At 43.7% G+C, this 21,428-nt stretch overlaps 1 protein-coding gene across 4 annotated transcripts in view; it reads left to right on the forward strand.

Annotated features, from left to right (window-relative positions):
* The window catches only part of CLSTN1 (calsyntenin 1), a 93,464-nt gene that overhangs the window by 50,087 nt on the left and 21,949 nt on the right, over positions 1 to 21,428 (forward strand). For 2 of the 4 annotated variants that reach the window (XM_063436303.1, XM_063436304.1), the window contains 8 exons: positions 1,058 to 1,253; positions 4,806 to 5,014; positions 5,803 to 5,952; positions 6,057 to 6,242; positions 6,340 to 6,588; positions 8,723 to 8,844; positions 19,704 to 19,866; positions 20,325 to 20,375. In XM_063436303.1, coding sequence (XP_063292373.1) covers positions 1,058 to 1,253; positions 4,806 to 5,014; positions 5,803 to 5,952; positions 6,057 to 6,242; positions 6,340 to 6,588; positions 8,723 to 8,844; positions 19,704 to 19,866; positions 20,325 to 20,375 — 1,326 coding nt within the window. The remainder of the gene's footprint in view (positions 1 to 1,057; positions 1,254 to 4,805; positions 5,015 to 5,802; positions 5,953 to 6,056; positions 6,243 to 6,339; positions 6,589 to 8,722; positions 8,845 to 19,703; positions 19,867 to 20,324; positions 20,376 to 21,428) is intronic. The other 2 variants (XM_063436305.1, XM_063436306.1) reach the window with 1 other exon arrangement.

Raw genomic sequence — 21,428 nt, forward strand, 5'->3', positions numbered from 1 at the left:
GTCCTGTAATCTTGGGTGCCATAGTCAACTGATCCGGGCATCTTTGAAATGTAAGCATTCTTTATTTAGTAAATAGCAATAACTGTGCTGAACACATGTTAGCAAAGTATATTGAGGAACAGCTAACCTGCTCCCTGTAACTGTTAGACCTCATATCTCATAATCCTCAGCAAAGGGCTATTCTTGGTGTAGGGGAGCTGCAAGCGATCTTTACTGTCTACACTGTACACGTCTGTCAGGTCTGATGTACGGCTTTCAGGACATTTCGCTATTGAATTGGATGTCTCAACTATTGATATTTCTATGTGACCCAGAATTTTTTTGCATTTGATTCCCTAATTTTAGCCAGGTTCATTGCACAGGAAGACTTCATGTGTTTTTTTTCTTTTTTTTTTTCTTTTTATTATTATTTTTCCTCCCCATCAGATTTTTTTTTTTAATTTCTGTTAATAGTGCTGACCTTGCCTAGTTGCTTGGCAAATCTCTATTTTCCTAATTTATATATACCAACGGCCTTTGCTGCATGCGTTTTATTATTTTATTTTAGTTTTTTTTCCTCCTCATTGTTTGTTTTTATTTGGCTTTCTTTTTTTGTTTGTTTTTATATAGATACTTTTCTGTTTTTATTTTTAATACTCTTTAAGTACTCCTGTGAAATGCCTGTCTAAGTTTCTTTTTACTATTTGTAATACCTGCATGTATGGATGCAAGATAATTTGGAGTTGCTTGACAGGCAGACCTCTGCTTTTATGTTAATATATTCTGAACGTCACCCACCTCCCATACACCATTAATTAGAACACAGTGCTTTTTGCCTTGCCCCACAGTCTCTCACACCCCTGGCTGCTAAATAGTCCATGTATGTTTCTTTACAATTATTATTTTATATTATTTTTGGTTGTGTATATTTCTGTGTTTTTAAAACCTATTTTGAGTTGGAACAATTAACCCTTTTCTGCCAGAATAAGCAGTGATGGCTTCTGTCAGTGAAAGGGTTAAGATCGAGCGTGTTCTGCACTGTAATTTTTCATTTTCATTTACTTGTGAAAACCTTCAGGTGAAATCTGTGGATTTAAGATTCACGACCAGGATGTCCCATTTGAGGCGGTGGTGCTAGACAAATCCACTGGCGAAGGCGTGATACGCTCTACGGAAAAGTTGGACTGTGAGTTACAGAAGGACTACACGTTCACCATTCAGGCCTATGACTGCGGGAAAGGACCGGATGCCTCGAACACGAAAAGATCTCACAAGTAAGAGATACATTTTTGGTGTTGGAGTCAGTCTCCACTGCGTATCGGTTCTTCGCTATTAACTATCGTGATCTTGCTTGTATTGTCTTGCTAAACGTGTCTCTGGTGTTCTATATTAAGGGCTTTAATAGCCGTTTTTACTCTTAAAAATTAAAAAAAACTGTTTGCAAGTCAATAATGGCAGGATTTTTGTGAACTTAGCAACTCTTGAGTGTACCTCATATCCACAGTGAAGAGTCTTCCCCTCTTGCCTTTTCCTGTTCTATTCACCTGGGGAACAAGTAACTGATGAAGCTCACAAACCAACTGTATCACGGGAGCCATAATGGACCTGAAGCTCTTGGTGGGTTTGGGCAGCAGTAGGTCGTGTCAGTATTTTATGGCTAAAAGCTAGAGGTCCGTTATTTGCAGACACATTACCTGTATTGCTTGTAATAGTTTACATTAAACATGTTAGTTTTGAAGATCTTTGATTGTTTTTTTTAAAATTTTGCTTTAAAATGATCTAAAACCTAAGACTCCCATTTGACTGAGTGTAGTTACCAGGCACCACTGACAGCACCACTATTGACCCATATTCTGGGCTTTGCAGCCAAAAGGAAATGTTTCTTTAGATTCCATAATAGTATCTCAACCTGCTCATTGCAGAAGGTGAGAACTATTTGTTTCTATTTTTACTAGACGTAAGAGAGAGAGAAAAAACTCCTCTCTACCTCTGCTATATGACCGGATCCATCAGCCATATTCATACACCTTGGGTCAGACAGTGTTTGAAAACACACAGCCTCTCTGTTCTTCCCTACTACTGTGCAGAGAGTGAAGCGGGGAAGACCATAGCATAGCTGTCCATTTTAAAACCCTGTCCGACTCGAGATGTATGTATATGGCTGAATTATACTTTGATACTAAAGGTAATCAAAGAGCAAGCGAACAGAAATCTCTGAATATGTTTCCAGCGGGACTCTGTAAATTATTGGTGTTTGATACAATATCAATATCTCCCACTCGGTAGGAACATCTGGTCCTGAGATTGCAAGACTGTCGGCTCGACTTTCAGAATCTAAAGCATTCAGTCTCTTAAAGGAACACTTTAGTGTCTGAAATGCAATCATATATGCCTGATAATATAGTCCTAAAGGGGCTGTGTAGATGATTTTTTTTTTTATTATTATTTATTTATAAAATATTTTACCAGGATGGATACATTGAGATTTCTCTCATTTTCAAGTATGTCCTGAGTCCACAAATCATTGTATTGTTACATTAGGGTACACTAAAATACAAAAACAATATTAATACACAACATATACAAAATGGAACATAGAACCGGTAGGAAATATATAATCCACCATGATTGCAGGTGCATTCTGTTTTGAGGTATGTAGAGAGGGATCTCTTAAAGGACTTTAGGCTTAGGGAAGATCTGAAAGTGTGCGGGAGGTCGTTCCATAATTGGGGCGCTCTGTAGGAAAATGAGGATCAGGCTGATTTCTTTCTGTATTGAGGTAGACTAAATAAAGTGCTGGTACTGGATCGGAGGTTATAGGAGGTGGGAACAGCCGGGGAGAGCATTCTGCTCAGGTAGGGTGAGAGCTTCCCAGAAAAGCTCTTAAAGGACCACTATAGGCACCCAGACCACTTCAGCTTAATGAAGTGGTCTGATGCCAGGTCCACCTAGGTTTAACCCCTTTTGCTGTAAACATTGCAGTTTCAGAGAAACTGCTATGTTTACTTATGGGTTAATCCAGCCTGTGGCTCTCATTGACCGCCGCTAGAGGTGCTTCCACGCTTCTCACTGTGATTTTCAGTGAGAAGACGCCAGCGTCCATAGGAAAGCATTGAGAATGCTTTCCTATGGACTGGCTGAATGCGCGCGCGCCTCTTGCCGCGCATGCGCATTCAGCAAATGACGGCAAAAAAAAGGAGGAGAGTTCCCCTGCGCCGAGGGAGCCCGGCGGGGGGAAAAGGGGTAAGGGATTAACCCCTTCCACCACCTAGAGCCCGTTGGGAGACCCTGTAGTGCCAGGAAAATGAGTGTTTTAAACTCAAGGCTGGAAAGATGAAGGGTACGTCTGGTTTCCAGCGACAGCCAGTTTAGTTCTTTTAGCATGTCTCAATGGTGGGTCCTGTAATTACATTGTAGCACAAATTGGCAGAACGAGTTATACAATGTGTTGAGTTTATTAATGTGGGATTGCGGTGCAGATGCATATACTACATCCCCATAATCAATGATTGGCATCAGCATTTGCTGTACAATCTTTTCCTTTACTGTAGGGCTTAGGCAGGATTTGTACGCTGAGCTGTATGTGCGTTGAGCTGTATGTACGTTGAGCTGTATGTACGTTGAGCTGTATGTGCGTTGAGCTGTATGTGCGTTGAGCTGTATGTGCGTTGAGCTGTATGTACGTTGAGCTGTATGTACGTTGAGCTGTATGTGCGTTGAGCTGTAGTGGTTCTGGTGACTATAGTGTTCCTTTAACCTTTTTCTGGATACTTGCTGTAAAAGTTCAATTTACCTTCTATTCAGGTGCTCTATGCTTCTCTAAATATCTGTATACCTGCTTCCAACAGCGTGTTGCTGCTAAAACAGCCTTCATTCCTTGAATATGGTTTAACTTGCTACGGTTTATGGCTAACTACCAGATAGCTAAAACCAGATTTGCTTTGTTTCACAGTTCCCACTGCTCACCTATATATTTCTGTATAATCTCTAATGGTAGTTATTTAATGACTTTAAGAGACGTTACTATAACTATACAGCAGACTCGGCTGACATGTTAAACTGCGTACAATAACGGCACAGTATGTCCTTTCTGCGTGCAACACAATTAGCTGGTGTAATATTCTCGGTTCAGTGAGGATCCTATTTGCTTTTCCAGCACAAAAACATCATAGAAACCTATATGGAGTGTAAACAGGACAGGCAGACTGAGAAACCGGAGCTAGATTTGACACGTGTGCAGTTAGTCTGATGTTCCTGCTCTGAAAACCAAGAACTAGGACACCCCTATTTCTCTGAGAGACTTAACTCATGGAATAGGTCATTCGTTTGTTTTATTTTTGTAATTTTTTAAAACAAATTAAATGTATTCACTGAGAAGTGTATGAATGGCAAGTGCCAAGATGGCACAGTGTTCACTACCGCCTTGAAACATAGGCCAAAGCCAGCGAGGCAGTAACCGGCCCAGGTGTCTGACCGCTGATAAGGTGTTTTATAAAAGTGACCGGTTTACAAGATACATTTGGAGGGTTCCTTTATTGCAGGCCTAAGCAACCTGTGACGCTCCCAGATGTTTTGATGAAACCGCCAGGGAATCATTTGAGTTGTAGTTCAAAAGATCTGGGGGCGCAGGTTGTGCAAGCCTGCTTTAATGTTGGTGTTTGTCATTCTGTTTTGTACAGAAATATATCGCACAAATTTATAAGGTGGCCACCATGATTCTCTGCATTATGGGAGGCATAGTTCCACTTGCGCAGAGCATGTATTAGAGATCTGTGCAGCTGGTCTGTCATGCTCTAGTGGTAAAGAGTATTATTGATTTGCTGCAGGGCCACGGTACACATCCAGGTGAATGACGTAAATGAGTACGCGCCAGTCTTTAAAGAGAAGTCCTACAAAGCCACCGTTATTGAAGGGAAGAAATACGACAGCATTTTAAAGATCGAAGCTGTGGATGCGGACTGCTCCCCTCAGTTCAGCCAGATTTGCAGCTACGAGATTATAACACCTGATGTGCCCTTCACGATTAACAAAGATGGTAAGATTCTCAAGTCTGGGATAATGGTCCGAGCTGGTCCATGTGTTCTAGTTAAAGCTACATTATTTGCAATTAAAAGTCTGAAAGACTCCTGATAGTATAACTCGTTACAGACTGTTCCTTGCGCTGCATTTACATATTGATAGATCACTGTTAAGCCTTTTGGCAAATATTTTATTTGGCTCTTCCTTATTCAAGGAACCTAAATCTGTACTTATTACTAGTATGCCAGATTTTCTTAGCAATTTTTGCTAGGTTTGTTTATACATTTTTGTTCACCCCTCCTTGATTTGGGCAGATTTCTATCTTTTTTTTTTTTTTTTTTTTTAAAGCAGCGTTTTGGCTTGTGTTCTGGAAAATGATATCTATGGTTTATCCCCATCCCAAATCTCTGGGTATCGTTCTCAGTGCTATGTCTAATGTGAATTTTAATGTAATTGTGTTTCGAACTGCTCAACATACAAATAAACAATGGTTTAGCTTTGTAGAGCACAACTTGTCATTCCTAGAAAATAGATCTACAAAATGTACGATATTTTATTTTACGTATCAATGCAGTTATTATACAGGTGGCAGATGTAAGAAGTCCAGGTGCACACGCTGTGTAGATGTGCACACTCGGAATGCTTTGTGCACTCGGATTGTTTAAAGTGATGGGATTTCTACAAAGATCCATCCCAGAGCATGAACCTTGATGTGCAGAAAGTCTAACATTTAATCTATTTACTGGCAGGAGCAGACCTCCGTCCACACAACGCTGTATCTAACTCTGATTTTATAACTTTCAGGTTTCATAAAAAATACTGAAAAACTGAACTACGGAAAGGAGCGTCAGTATAAACTTACAGTGACCGCGTATGACTGCGGGAAAAAAAGGGCAGCGGAAGACATACTGGTTAAAATCAGCATTAAGCCTACGTGTAAAGCCAGCTGGCAAGGTGAGACGTTTTCCTTGCATTTTTTGGCTCGTGCCAGTGGCAGCAGCAGACTTCTGTTCTCGCTGTCTGTGTATTGTTGGTTTAATTGCTTTATTTTTGTGTAGGTTGGAGTAAAAGAATAGAGTATGAACCAGGTACCGGATCTTTAGCTCTCTTCCCTGGTATTCATCTGGAAACCTGTGACGAGCCAATTACATCAATCCAAGCCAATGTGCAACTCGAAACTAGTCACATCGGCAAAGGGTGCGACCGAGATACGTACTCTGAGAAATCCATCCACAGGTTGTGTGGTAAGTGCCTTGTTCTGATTGTTCTAAGGATATGTTCCTTGCTGGTGACCTCCTTATTGTCTGTCTGCAATGAAAACCTATTTCCTGATCTATGCAGGAGCCTCTTCAGACACCGCAGAGCTACTCCCCCCACCCAGCAGCGCCACCAACTGGACCATAGGCCTTCCTACCGATAACGGACATGACAGCGACCAAGTGTTTGAATTTAATGGCACGCAGGCGGTTAAGATCCCCGATGGTGTTGTCACTGTTGACCTTAAAGAACCGTTTGTGATTTCAGTCTGGATGCGGCACGGACCTGGTGGCAGAGACAAGGAAACCGTTTTGTGTAATTCAGACAAGACAGGTACCCTCTCCTCTACATATTTATCTATGGTTTTCTGAAAGACAAATGGACTTGCAGATTCTATAGCTGTGGATGTTGGGAATTCAGTGTATAAACTGTGAGTTCCTGTCTTAGGATATTTCTGGTAAGATTTAACTCTGATCATGAGCATGAATAATCATGAGAGGCATTCAGATCTTGCCCAGACCCCTTTGTTACACCGCGATACTAGGCTTCGTGGTAATGAATTGTCCATTGGAGTAAATTACTTTTGTATAAAACTGAATTATTCTGTCACAAAAGCATAAATGACACCATTTTTTTCCACAAGCTATTGATTTTCTTGCCTGTCTGTTATCACAGTGTGCCAGTGTTAATTTGCTTATTTCTCCTATTTTTATGTAGATTTGCATTCATTTGTAATGTATAAATATTGACGAGGCCTTCTATAGATTTTTATTTGTCATGTTCTATCCCTGAGCACTCGGCTATTGTAACCTATAGATTATCCTGATGACGTTAACGCTGCCAGCAGAACTTAATTGTGTGGATTCATATTCCAATTCCCATAATGGATTCTTAGCTCATCCTGTGACCTTGTGCATTAATTGTCATTCTTTAACCCTTTTGATGCCATATGGGGAGTAACAATCATTGCCACTAATTGCAATGTTAGTCTTTGTATTTACGTATGAGGGACTCGGTGAGTCTAATTTAGTGAATAAAAATAACCATCCTTAGTAGAGAGCAACGCACCCCTCTTAAAAGGTGTACATTAAATGTACACATTCGGCTATTGACCCCAGTTTATAATGCAAGAAGTGCAAATAAATATTGAAATTGGGTTTACCGCTTTAAAGATTGTGTTTTTGCAGATTTTGGTGTGTACTTTGTAGGTGGGAAATACCGTTTTGATTCTGAGCATATTCAAGCCGTCTATTCTTGACAAAGCATTGGAGATAATATTGTTTAGAGGAGGATTGTGGGATATATAGTATAGCTCTCAGCAGTAGTTATTGCTGCTTCTGTGCATTTTCTTTAGAAGAGCTGTACCTGCCGTGATCAGGAGGGATACAGGCTCCCTCATAGAAATTTAGCATAGTGCCTAATATTAAGCAGTGGTGCTCCAGATCATCCTCCTGCTACTGGATGTGCACAACACCATAGGGGTTAGATTAATTTGCATGCTCTGTTCTTACAATGTAATGTGTAAATTGCAAAGAAATAAATATTAATGTAAAATAATAGACTAAAGGCACAAAAGGTTCATACATGACTCCTCGGCATAAATGACAGATCCGCACAAATGATGGGGTGTGAGGTGCTTCCATGTAACAACAATCGGCAAACTATTAGATGAAAATATTTAGCCGCAGCGATCAATGCTTCCATTAGCAGGGAATCTGAGAATGGAACTGAGAAGCGAAACGCGATCTCGACATCATTCTTTGAAAGAGGCTGAGAGAGGGTATTTGGCTCATCCTCCCCTTCTCCATTCCAGGCCAGGGTCAATGCGATTGCAGTAAAGTGAATGTAGCCAACAGATTCCTGGTAAACATGCAGTAACCTAGTCATCAGTTAAACAAAGGGAAATGCAAATAAAAGGGTTTATTCACTAAACTGGCAATTGTGCGAATTTAGTCAAATTTGCTTTTTTTTTTTTTTTTAACCTTATTTTTTCAATTCCCTTCTCAGCTCTCTGCAGATCCTGGTATAGGGAATACATCCCAGTGTATTTTCTGTTGGTGTTGGTGTTAATGGACGTTGGGCCATATTCACATAATACCTGCATTCTTTAAAACTCAGAGCTGGGCTTTATTTACTAAACTGCAAATTGTGCAGAATTAATACAATAATTGCACATATTGGGCCAAACTAGCATGTGTGTGTATATATTTATTAATGGTCTTAAATGTCCACTTTGTTCTCCACAATTCCCAGTGAATAAAGTGAGTGAATAAAGCACTTTGTTTTTTGTATTTAGAAATACCCATTGTGTTATTTTTCTGACAGTGTCCAAAATGTTACTGTATTGTTGTATGTACACAACACGTATTGCACAGCGCTACAATATTTGTTGGTGCTTTATAAATAATAATTTGAATGAATTGTGATTTTTGTTGTTTCTGAATGTTTGCTACTCGTCTGTTCGCAGAAATGAACCGGCACCATTCCTCACTCTACATCCACAACTGCAAGGTGGGCTTTCTGTTCCGCCAAGAGCCATCTGAAGAGAAAAGCTACAAACCGGCTGAGTTCCACTGGAAACTGAACCAGGTAATTCCCTCTAAATGAGGCAGGAGGCTGAGAAACCAGTTATATCGGGACATTCACTACAGTGAGAGTTTCAGAGTTAACGTTAAAATAGCTGGTCTGTAGACAGTCTCTGTTAGCTACGCATTCCGTTTTGCTACTCTGCCCTCAATTTGAAATTCCCATTGTGCATAATCCTGAGAGAGGAATCCAATGTGTTGGGACCATCCAATGAGCTAAAATAGTCTAGACGTGCTTTCTGCTCCTAGTAAAGGTTAGCTGTGAGATGGGTAGTGGATACATGGAATAGTCTTTCAGCAGGAAGCTGGTAAGTCAAACTGATTTTTTCAAAGCATAGAATTGAAAGAAATTGATAAAATGCCTTGATATTTAAAAATAGACCGCGCACACGGTCGTTTCCCAACGTACTTTGTGTGTCCATGACATCACTGAACATAGGAATCAAAATACTTATCAAAACACAAATCTCAGATAATTGTTTGAGAATATTTGCTGTGTAACATGCAGTTGTTTTTAGGGGTTTTTCCTGCCACAATAAGCCACGTTGTTTGCTTACCTGTCAGTAAGTCCGTCAGTGCGTTGAAAGTGATGCAGATGAGGTGTAATGCAGAGGATTTTTTTGTTGTTGCTACACCCACCATAGAGATCCACGCTGCTCTCATTCTGCTGGAACTGGAGGCAGCGAGCTTGACTTTACCCATAGTGCACTGGGAGCTTGTTACTCATGTAGCGTTGCCAGCAAGCCATGGCTGCCTGTGTAGCAGATTGCTGGGGGGAAGGTGTGGGAAGGAGAATTCAGGGAGCCAGAGAACAAGCAAAAACACTTACAGATTGGGGAATATTTTACACGTTGAACCTAGAAATTAAAGCCGCGTTTATTCGTTGAATTATCAGGGATTTTCTTACAAAGACCCAGCTAACCGAGGCAGGTCAACACTTTGAATCCTGTCCTAGACACGTACATTTTTTATGTTTTACTAATTTTTTTTTTTTTTTTTTTTTTTATTCTTTATTTTCGTTGTGCATAGCTTAATAACATAAAAGCTTGTCATGTTACGACAACTGTGACAAGCATTGAGTATACATCTAGATACGGTGTCATAGCATGTGAGAACATTGTACATTTTTGTGTGATTAATACACAGGTGAAACTAAGCACTTTTTATTTTTAAAAGTTAGACAGGTTAGGTAACACGCCTAGGGTTGTGCTATTTCTGACAGGTGTGGTGGGTTATGTGTTGGTTCCCTGGGATACTCCAGGTTTGGGTGTCTGTGAATGCTTGTTGGTGCAAAGTGTAGCTTTAGTTGGTAGACTAAGAGCAAATATATGTTTGTTACTGGTTTGGGTCAGGCTTGTGGCGACAGATGTCAGTGGGTACCTGTCCACGGGCCCCCGTTTTGGTTTGTGTTTCCTCAGGTGTGGGTGAGGCTCCATGTTGCAGGGTACTACCTGCGGCATCTTAACTGTTTCCCCTTACCGTGGGGGTGGCGGGGGGACGGAGGGATGTGTCTAAGGTGGGCGCCATCAATTTGTCTGTTGTGTAGGTCTTTTTGTTATCGTTGGGTGCTTGGGTGCCTCATGTATTAAGTGGTAGAGTTTATGAACAGGATTAAACATGTAGCAACAGGGAAATTATATGAGCATGCACTTCACATGAGGAGGAAGGGGTGCCTGCGGGATGATATGCCCGTAAGGCACATAAGGAGATCACAGCTGAGTATCGTTACTATATGCATAAAATAACAACAACAAAGTAGTTAAATAATAAAATAAGTAACCTAAGGCTATAAGCCTTCCATGGTTGTGTAAGAGTTCAGGTTGTCAACCTGGCTGTTATGAGCAGGAGTGTCGTAGTTGCGACAGGGCCGGTTCATCAGGCTCAGGTGTTCCGAGGTCGTTGGTTTTTCGTCGGTTGAGGTGCTGGCTGGTGTTTCCCATGTGGCGATTTGGGCGTCTTCTGCGGTGTGTGGTTGTTCCAGGTGAAGTCCCAGTGCTGACAAGAATGCCGGTGCCCCCATTGGAGAGGTGAGATTGTGGGTGGTCGCTGCGTGATGGACAAGTAAGGAGCCGGTGTTACCCCATCTGTACGGTATGTTGGCTTTGCGCAGGGCGGCAGTCACTGGACCAAAAGATTTGCGTCTGATTAGAGTGGCCCTAGTTAAGTCTTGGAAAAACAAGAGTTGGGTGTTCTCAAATTCTAGTGGCGTTTTGCCTTTCATGGCAGTCATTATTAGGATTTTATCATGTGTAGTGGCGCATCTCAAGATAACGTCTCTGGAGGTGCTAGGTGAGATGCGGGCTGAGCTGGTTACACGGTATATACCATCAAGTGTAATTCTTTTTGCCACGGTGTGCGTCAGGATCGCTGACAGGAGGCGCCGCATGTAGTGCGGCAATTCTTCAGTGGTGATGGTGTTAGGTATGCCGCGGATTTTAATGTGCGTGCGGCGCTGTTTGTCTTCCAGGGACATTAATTGTGCTGCTAGGACATGTTGTTCTGTTTGCAGCTGCTGGACTGAGTCTTGCAAGGTGGTTATGGTGCTGTGGACTTGTGTCACGTCCAATTCAGTATTAGTGACTCTGTCTGTGATCTGTTGCATGTCCCTTTTAATCAGGGCAACGTCAGCGGCCAAAAGTTTTTGGATGTCCGCCAAAAGCACTTTTAAGTCCCCTTTAGTGGTGGGGGCTGAGTCCTCTAGTGAGGTAGGGGCTATGGCTGGATCTTCCTGAGGGTTCTGTATGTTAGGGGTCCCCCTTCCCTCTGTTTCTGGGGCGGGGGCCATATTAGGAGGGGGGTCTGGTTGTTGTGCTGGGGTCAGCCCCAGTTTGGTCAGCATTTCCCCAATGTCCCTACCTTGGGTGGTTGTAGGCTTTGGTGTGCGGCGGCCCATGCTTAGTGTATCCGGCGGATGGTATGCCTGGTGGTCACCGCTATCCCCTTGTCTGCCGAATAGGGCCTCTAGATTGAGGATTGGTGCCGCGTGGTAGGCCGTGGTTTTGCGCCGCTGCCTAGGATGCTTGGGGGCTTGAAAGAAGGGCATCGGCCTGTTCGTCCCTTCACTGTGGGTCCGGGTGTGCGGTTTGTTGGGGCAGATGGTCCCCCCTGTCGGGAGATATTCGCCGGATTGCGGGCGGCGGACCGGGAGCTGAGGAAGATGGCGTCCGTGCAGGTTAGCCGGCAAGCTCCGCCCCCCTTGTTTTACTAATTTTAGTAGAGTTTTGTATGATCATTAAATGTCCTTCTCTTATGCAGTGCCTTCAGCACCGTCTCATAGGTGCTGTCGAGGGTTGATGGAATTTCTAGTCCAGGTGGAGCCAATTGGCCACAGGTTGGCCTGGCTAAAACTAGCAATAGATTAGATATAGCGTTTTTTACTTATTATTTAATAAAAACCGCTAGCCTTAAAGGACCACTCTAGGCACCCAGACCACTTCAGCTTAATGAAGTGGTCTGGGTGCCAGGTCCTTCTAGGGTTAACCCATTTTTTCAGAAACATAGCAGTTTCAGAGAAACTGCTATGTTTATGAATGGGTTAAGCCTTCCCCCTATGTCCTCTAGTGGCTGTCTCATTGACAGCCGCTAGAGGCGCTTGCGTGCTTCTCACTGTGATTTTCACAGTGAGAGCACGCCAGCGTCTATAGGAAAGCATTGTGAATGCTTTCCTATGTGACCGGCTGAATGCGCGCGCAGCTCTTGCCGCGCGTGCGCATTCAGCCGACGGGGAGGAGAAGAGGAGGATCGGAGGAGGAGAGCAGGAGGAGATCTCTCCGCCCAGCGCTGGAAAAAGGTAAGTTTTTACCCCTTTCCCCTTTCCAGAGCCGGGCGGGAGGGGGTCCCTGAGGGTGGGGGCACCCTCAGGGCACTCTAGTGCCAGGAAAACGAGTATGCTTTCCTGGCACTAGAGTGGTCCTTTAAAACACCACCTCCATGATGGGACACTCCACTGCCCCAATCACTATTTAGTAGAGATTTCCCAATGAAATCTGCCATGCATTTAATTATACGGTTTGTTTCCACTGGGAGTATATCTAAAACCAGTTAGATTAAATAAAAAAAATTACTGCTATGGAGTAAGGCAGTAGGATGTGCACAGAGGTGAAAACGAGCCTCTCCGTGCTGGTGCTCTGCCTTCCAGTGAGAATATAACGTGTCACCAGTGCGCTGACCACAGACTTAACCCTTTAAGGACACAACTTCTGAAATAAAAAGGGAATCATGACGGAATATTTCCGTCATGTGTCCTTAAGGGGTTAATATTGGGCTGCCTGTATCACGTGCTGGGGAATTGATTTTATCTCGGAATGTTCAGTTAGTTTTTTTTTTTTTTTCAATTTGACAATTTTTATTTTATCAGAAAACTTGTTCGGGATACAGAAAGGAAAAAAGGGAGGGTAAGCGGTTAAGGTACATCGATCTTATTCACATCTTATACATTCAAGAGCAAACTAGTTATTCATTCTCGTGGGAGTTCTTCCGCTGCCCTTGTGCCTTCGTTCTAGTACCGTGACAGGGTTGTCTTTCTCTCCTAAACCTGGGTTTGGTCCGGGGTATGGGAAGGGGGAAACCTGGGGACAGGCTACGGTAGGGGAAGAAGAACGGGGGAAATAGACGTCGGAAGACCCTCATCTCCCTATGTCTCCTTCTTAGTCAGCACGCGGTGTGTGGTCACCGGGTCTATTTCCTTATCTAACTATTTAACTATGTACAATGTGGGTGTTTGTTCTGTTATGCCCTGTAGATTGTTTAACCTCAGCTTGGTATACCTCAATGTTTGCTGTTGTACCATGGTGTTTGGAGTCATTGTCTCTCTGCGTCAGAGCAGTTAGGTCTTAGGGGTAGTACTATTATTGTTCTAACACTACCCCCTCCTCCTCCTTCCTCAGATACGCCTCCCATATGTTCCTGGCTTCCACTATGTGGTGTGGAGGGTGTAACCGCTGGCAGGTCTTTGTTTCATATGCTAGATTTAGGGAGATCTGTTGGAGAAGGCTAGATCTCTCCGGTGGCTGTGGTTGTTTCCACCCTCTGGCTATTAATAAGTTTGCAGCAATCAAAATATGATATGTTAGGTCGGCATGTGCTTTTGGGAAAGGGTCAATTGAGATGAAGAGTAGAGCGTTTTCTGGTCTCAGACTGGTTCTCGTGCCCAGTGCCCCTTGTATCACCCCCTCAACTTCCTTCCAATATCCTCTGATGGCCGAGCAGGCCCACCAGATGTGGAGCATTGTGCCCTCCTCTATTAAACAACTCCAGCAAAGTTTCGAGGTGTTGGGATATATGGTTGCTAGTCTAGTCGGTACTAAGTACCACCTATATTGTAACTTGCACATTAGCTCTAGGTGGGATGCACATCTGGATCTGCCTTTATGGGCTATGAAGGCTTGGTGCCATTGTTCTTCTGAGAAGACTGTACTCAAATCCTTATGCCATGCCTCTCTGAATTTGTCTAGCTGCGGTGGTGGCTGTTGGGTGGGATTATTTAGAATTGCATACATGAGTGAAAGCGGTTTCTTGGGCATTGTTCTAGATTCACATGCTTTCTCTATACATTGCGTGTGGGTCGGGGTTGTCAGGATAGTGGAGTTTGTCACTGCTTCCTTCAGTTGTAGGTAGGAGAATATCGCTCTTTGTGGCAAATCGTAACTCTGTCGGGGAATTGTCTCAGCTTTCCTTGATTATAGAGGTGTCTAACCAACGTGCATCCTCGCTCGGTCCATAGTCGATGGTCAAATGTGGGATTTGTCATGTGTATGCAGTATAGTGGTGTGGCCAGTGCCCATTTATCTGTATATCCTAATTGTGGTTTAATCGTATCCCAGGTTTTCAGCAGGATTGCGGTAGAGGCTGGGGTGTCTGGTAGTTTAGGGCAATGTCTATGTGGGACCCAGAATAAGTACCTAAGGCCCTTGGGGCAAGCCCACATAGATTCCATCTCTACCCATTGCTCTAGGGGTTTGGTGAGTATGCTAGTGGCTACCCTGATTTTTTTTTTATGTGCCCACACGAAGCTAGTGAGAGTCCTTTGTAAACGTCGCAAGTACGCATTGGGTAATGGGATCTGTAGCGTTCTAGTCAGGTATTGGAATTTCGGCAGCAGCATCATCTTTACTGCCGCCAGTCTCCCCACAAAGGACAGAAACTTGTTGTCCCAGCTCTTTAATGTTTTGTTAAATTCATCTAGCAGCCTCCCATAGTTTAAATGTAAAAGTCTCTTGCGGTCTTTTGGGATCTTCAGTCCCAGGAATGTGAGGTGATCATCCCTCCAGTCTAGCGGGAATTAAGTTTTCAGGCTCTCTATGGTACCGTGTGTTATCCCAATCCCCATTGCCTGCGTTTTTGTTACGTTAAGTTTGTAGTACGATTGCGCCCCATAAAGTTCTATTTCTCTCAGTAGGTTTGGGAGCGACAGGTTTGGTTGTGTGAGCGTTAGCAGGATGTCGTCTGCGAATGAGTTTGCTTTATATTCCCTTCCCCCTATCTCCAGGCCGTGTATTGCGGGATTTTCTCTAATTTTAATTGCCAATGGCTCCAGTGCCAATGCGTAGAGCATTGGGGATAAAGGGCACCCCTGTCGCGTGCCATTTGTAAGTCGGAATGGCTCCGACAAAAACCCTGCATTCAACACTCGTGCAGCGGGCTCGCTGTATAGGGCTCTAACAGCCAACACAAAGCCACAGGGGATGTCAAACCTACCCATTACTTCCGTGAGGAACCTCCAGTGTAAGCGATCAAAAGCTTTTTCGGCGTCGAGGGAGACCATAAGGCCCCCCCTCCGCCGGATTTGTAGGTAATGGAGGATGTTAATGACTTTCCTAGTGTTATCCGTCCCCTGTCGCCCCTTTATGAAGCCCACCTGGTCATCGTGTATTATGTGTGGGAGGATTACACTTAGTCTGTTGGCGTATAATTTGGCATATAATTTGGCGTACAATTTTGCTTCCGTGTTGAGAAGGGAGATGGGTCTGAAGTTTTGTGGGATCGTCGGGGTTTTGGGAGCGTAATGATATGAGCTGCTAGCGTTTCTTTGGGGAGTGCCCCCTTATGGGTTGCCTCAGTAAATAGTCTGGCTAGGTAAGATGCCAGTGTGGTGTTGAATATTTTGTAGTACTGATTATCGAATCCATCTGGTCCTGGGGATTTCCCTTTTGGGAGGCCTTTAATTAACTCCTCTACTTCGAGCACTGTTATTGCTTTTGTGAGGTCTAGCTGTTGTTGTGGCGTGAGCTTAGGCAGTCGTACGCCATCCAAATATTCTCTAATGCTTGTGTTCGTCGGATGCCTGACCTGTGTGTCCTGTTGAATGTTGTATAGCGTCGAATAGTATGTTGCAAACACCTCGCTTATGCCTTTAGGGGTACGGATTTGTGTTCCCGCTTGATCTGTGATATAGGAAATTTTTTGGTTTGCCTGTCTGGATTTTATTCTGTGTGCTAACAGTTTGCTTGCCTTATTCCCTTGTACGTAGTGGGTAAGCTTTAGCTTCTGCATGTTGGCGTTGAGCGTGTCAAGTGCGTGTTGGTGCATAAGTCTCGTGATCTGAGTGATCCTATTTTTCGTCACTAGGGTTGGGGTTTGCCGATTTAGTCTGTTTAGGTTGTATAGTTCTGTCTGCCATGCTCTGAGTTGTGCCTGGTGTCTTTTTCACGTAGGCTGCCCTTCTGATCAGTAGGCCCCTCGCTACCGTCTTGTGTGCGAGCCATAGTGTCGAGTCCGAGACCTCTCCTGTGTCATTGAATGTGAAGTATGTTTGAAGGTCTTCCGCGAGAGTGTCTGCGTATTCCTTGTCCCGCAACAGTGAATTGTTCAGTTTCCACGGGCTGCGGTGTTTAAAGTCGTAGATATTTTTTAATTCTATAGTTACTGGTGCGTGGTCTGACCACGTGATCTGCTGTATGGCACTATCCATGACTTGATCTAGAGCCGAACCCATCTATTTTAGAGTATGAGTTATGAACTGCTGAAAAGTGGGTGTAAGCCCTTTCTGTAGGGTGCATAACTCTCCAGGCGTCGTAGAAGTGTTGGTCATGGAGTAGTTTTGCTATAGCCCTACATTGTCTCTTCAGGGGGCGATGTCGTTTGCTACGTGAGTGTAGGGTGGTGTCTGTCTGCGGGTCAAAGATGTGGTTGAAGTCTCCACCTATGATTGTGGTACCCTTTTGCGTTGTGGCTGTTTTAGCTATAATTTTATACAGAAAATTTCTTTGATTCGTGTTCGGGGAGTATATATTTACAATGGTATATAGCATATCGTTAAACAGACCTACTAGTATGATATATCTACCAGACGGGTCTGTCAACTGACTGCAGTGAAAATGAAACTGTTTTGCTGATGAGGATGGATACCCCTCTGGCTTTAGTGGGTGCCGTGGCATGGAATTGGTGTGGAAAGTCTTTAGTTAATATTACTGTCTAAAGTGAGTTTCCTGGAGGCATAATATGTCTATTCCCAGAGTTCTAACCTCTCTGTTGAGAAGATGTCGTTTTACCGGGGCATTGAGGCCCCTAACATTAAAGGTGCAGAGCCTCACGGTGGTCTGTGAGGTATGCGTCTCTCGTACCTGTGAAACTGGTCAATGCATGTGAGGGTCGCTGCCCTCCCCAGCTCTGTCGAGCGGAGCAGTGAGGTTTTCGCTAGTATGGTAGTGGGGCCTGCGGAACAGTCTGTAGATAGGTTGTCAATAGGTGGTGTGTATATCTCCGTGGTGGCTGGAGTGGGGTCACCCACTAACCCCTTCCCAACCTCTTGGGTGCAGTCTTGAACAGGTAGTATACATGCAATACAAAAATCAACATATAACAAAACAGTAACAAAAGTATTTGCAAGGATGGTCCTAAAAAGTACATTCGCCATTAATTTGGCATGGCACTGCGTTGTCGTGCCGTGGGGGTAGAGGCTGAAGGCCTCATGTCCTATGGGAGCTTTCTCCCTTTGCAGCTATGACTAGTGTGGCCGTTGGGATGTCCCAATTAGTGAACAGAGCCCTGTTAGTCTTTCTACTGTGGTTTCTGTATTCGTACAGTTCTGAGTTATTAGTTTATACGAGAATTTTTTTTTTCTATATAATTTTTTTTTATTTTTTTTGTTGTTTATTTATTTTTTATTTTTTTTTGTTCTCAAGCTCAATGTAAGTGTAAGGTGGTCGTGTGGCCGCCCCTCCGGCTAGCTATCCCTCCATGGGCTGGCCAAGGATAATCACACCTATATAGTTGTAGCGGTGTTTGGGTAGTGGTTGTGCTGTTCCCATGCTCTTATACTAATGTGTGATTGATTCCCTGCTCACCCCTGTTCCCCATCGTGAGCACTACAGTTCCCCGGTGCAATTGTTATAACATTTTACATTACCCTGCCCCTGGATGGATAGGCCTGCACACAGTCTCTATGAATTTATCGTCGCTTCGCCTTCTTCCAGTCCGGTGAGGCTCTGGCGCCGCTTCTCCCTTGCTCAGCCGTCGGTGCGGGTGTGATGTTCCAGTCCCTTAGGATGCGGTGACCTTCCTCTGGGGATCCAATGGTAGTGGTTCTTCCTTCCCGCATCACCAGGTGCTTGGTGGGGTATCCCCATCGGTATGGGAGGTGGTGGTCCCGGAGCGGAGTTATGTCTCTGAAGTTGCGCCGTCTCTTTAATGTGTATGAGGAGATGTCTGAGTAGATGGTCGTCCCTATATATGCTGCAGGCATTTCTTTTTGTTTTCTGTTTGCATTTAGGATAACCTATTTAGCGTGGAAGTAATGCATTCTTAGCAGGTTGTCTCTGGGCGTGTCTGGGGGTAAAAATTTTGGCTTGGCGGTCCTATGGATCCTGTCCAGCAGGAGCAGGTCCAGCGGTAGGTCCGGAGCAAGTTCTTTGAGTAGGCCCGTGACATGGGCGCTGAGTTCCTCATTTTTAACTGTTTCAGGTATCCCCCTTATGCGGAGGTTGTTGCGGCGTGCCCTGTCTTCCATATCCGCTATCTTGAGGTCTTGGTCGTTTAGGCGTGCGACCAGGCCTTCTACGGTATCTGCAAGTGAGTTGTGGGCTTCCGCCATATCTGTAATTTGTTCCTCCGCCCTCGCTGTGCGTTGGCCTATGTCTTGTAACGCTTTCCTCAGGTCTTTCATGGCACTGTCCATTTTACCCACTATTCTGTCAGACATTTCGTCTAGTAGTTTCCTGAGTGAGCTGTGTGTCAGTGGATTGTCATCCTTCCCTTGCTGGGTGTCTGCATCATGCTCCTCACCTGCGCCATCTTGGGCCTGCTCAGGCAGTTGTGGATTCTTCCCCTGTCCCGTCCTGGAAGCGAAGAAATTTTATTTTTCTCCTCTGTCCCCTGCTCTTTTGCCTTTGGGGTGCGACATCGTGGCTCTGGGCTGGTTCTAATTACTCTTTCCGGGCTCTAATTCCTCCTTTGTAGCTGCCGCGGCGCAGAGCTCATTTTACATGCGGCTGCTCCGGTCCGCGTCCAGGACACGCCCCGGAATGTTCAGTTAGTTTTTAAAGTTGAAACGCTGTTCAATCAGACTCCTACTACCACCACTTCAAATCTCTTAATTGGTCGTGGTGGTTAACTTAACCCTTCAAACCTAATGGGACTTGATTTGATTGGGGATCCTAATATTGTTCAGTACTTTGTAAATACAATCTTTCTGTTTTTCTTGCCTTACTAACAGTTTCTTTGTATGCTATGTGTGTCTCTCTCTTATTGTATGTAATATGTCTTCCGCTGGCCAAAAACTACAAATCACATAACTTTCCACAACATTGCTACCCTCCAGCAATTGAACTGGGAATTTCCTGGTTTAGCTCAGATTGAGTGTTAGCATTTAATCTCAAATACCTGCCTTAGAATTTTGTGTTAATTGCTGCTGCTGTTTCCTTTCAGGCCTGTGACAAGGAGTGGCACCACTATGTCCTGACAGTAGACTTTCCCACTGTTACCCTTTATGTGGATGGAGTTTCTTACGATCCTATCACAGTTACTGAAGATTACCCTCTGCATCCAACACAGATCGATACTCAGCTGGTGGTTGGCGCCTGTTGGCAAGGTATGTCATATTCACCATCTTACTCTGCAAAGACTGGGTTAGTTCATCATTTTATCTCATGAAATTCTTACAGCCAACTCTAGTGTTTTATTGCATGCAACAAAATCCATGTACTAATTCTGAGGTCCACATATAATGCCTTGTTGTATAACTTTTTTCCACTAGTCATGGGATTTTTTTGTCTTGCGGATCGAAAGAATAATCCTGAATGAGGCTATTTGATGTTTTCACTGATACGTGAACCCAAACATGTGCATAAACGGTCTATGTGTAAGAAATGTGTGCCTTTAATTGCCCCTCTGGTGTGGAATTCTTGAGAGAAGAGACCGTGCTTCCACCGTTGTCTGTGCCTTCTTGTACTGATGCACTTGTTTTTTCGTGCCATGGTCTGTCATGAAGCAATGTCCCTGATCCTGTGGTCACTTCCCTTGTTTGTCCCTTTTCTTGCTTTTCTACAGAGTATTCAGGAAGTGGAAATGTCACTGACCCAATGCCAGAGAGTGATCCAGGTGGCTGCGGTTTTGTACAATTCCTATCCTCCCCATCCATCTCCTCTGCATGAAATCTAAACGGCTCTCTACACACACACACACACACACACATATTTTTTTTCTTTCCATTTTCATATTTTCAGCCTCCATCTGTCAGTTTTTATTATTTTTCTTTGTAGAATCTCTAAGGTTTTATTTCATCTCATGACCTCCAGGGACACTGCTAACCTTTATGCTTTCCATCTGCCATAGCCGTGTAACATTGGTGTCTGCGCAGGGACGCAATATGCCGGATACGTGTCTGGATGTATGCTCAGGCTGCCCTGGAACTTAGCTGTCAGTTTAACGTTTTATACCAGGCTTTCTCAAACTCCGGCCCTCCAAATGTTGCTGAACTACAACTCCCATGATTCTATGAATGAAATAGGCTGAGAATCATGGGAGTTGTAGTAAAGCAACATCTGGAGGGCCGGAGTTTGGGGAAGCCTGTTTTATACGTAATGTCAACCACAAACCTCTTAAACTGGGACCATCACTTCTCTGGAAATTAACCATTGAAAATAACCTACAACTTGCGTTAAACGTTTTCTCAACATATGTTAACGATTTGGCAGATGACATCACAGTCGAGTTCATTCCTGGCACAGCCTGAATTATTTTCTCCTTGTACAATGCAGCCTCTCTGCTTCCACATACCATGATCACTGAATGAAAACGGTAGTGTTTATAACCATTGACAGGGAGCCAAGATGGATACGCTAGGTTCCATAATGTGTGGATTTCGACTATTCATTTTATTTTTATACTTCACTTATACATGTTTGTTAAATAGAGTAAACCGAATATTAAAAGGTTCCTGTGTAATCAAACTAACATATATGGAACTATTAAAATCTGTATCCAATTGGAGAGATTTTACAGAAAATAGTGTAGTAACCCAAAAACAATTAAACAAAGCAAACACGTAATTGGCAATTGTTTTTATTCAGTTTTTTTAATTTTCTTGCTTGTAATTCCCAGTAACTATACAAATGGCATATACAAACTCAAAGCTCATGGTAATCCGTTAGA

This window comes from Pelobates fuscus, chromosome 11 (assembly GCF_036172605.1).
Source record: "Pelobates fuscus isolate aPelFus1 chromosome 11, aPelFus1.pri, whole genome shotgun sequence".
Taxonomy (NCBI): Eukaryota; Metazoa; Chordata; class Amphibia; order Anura; family Pelobatidae; genus Pelobates; species Pelobates fuscus.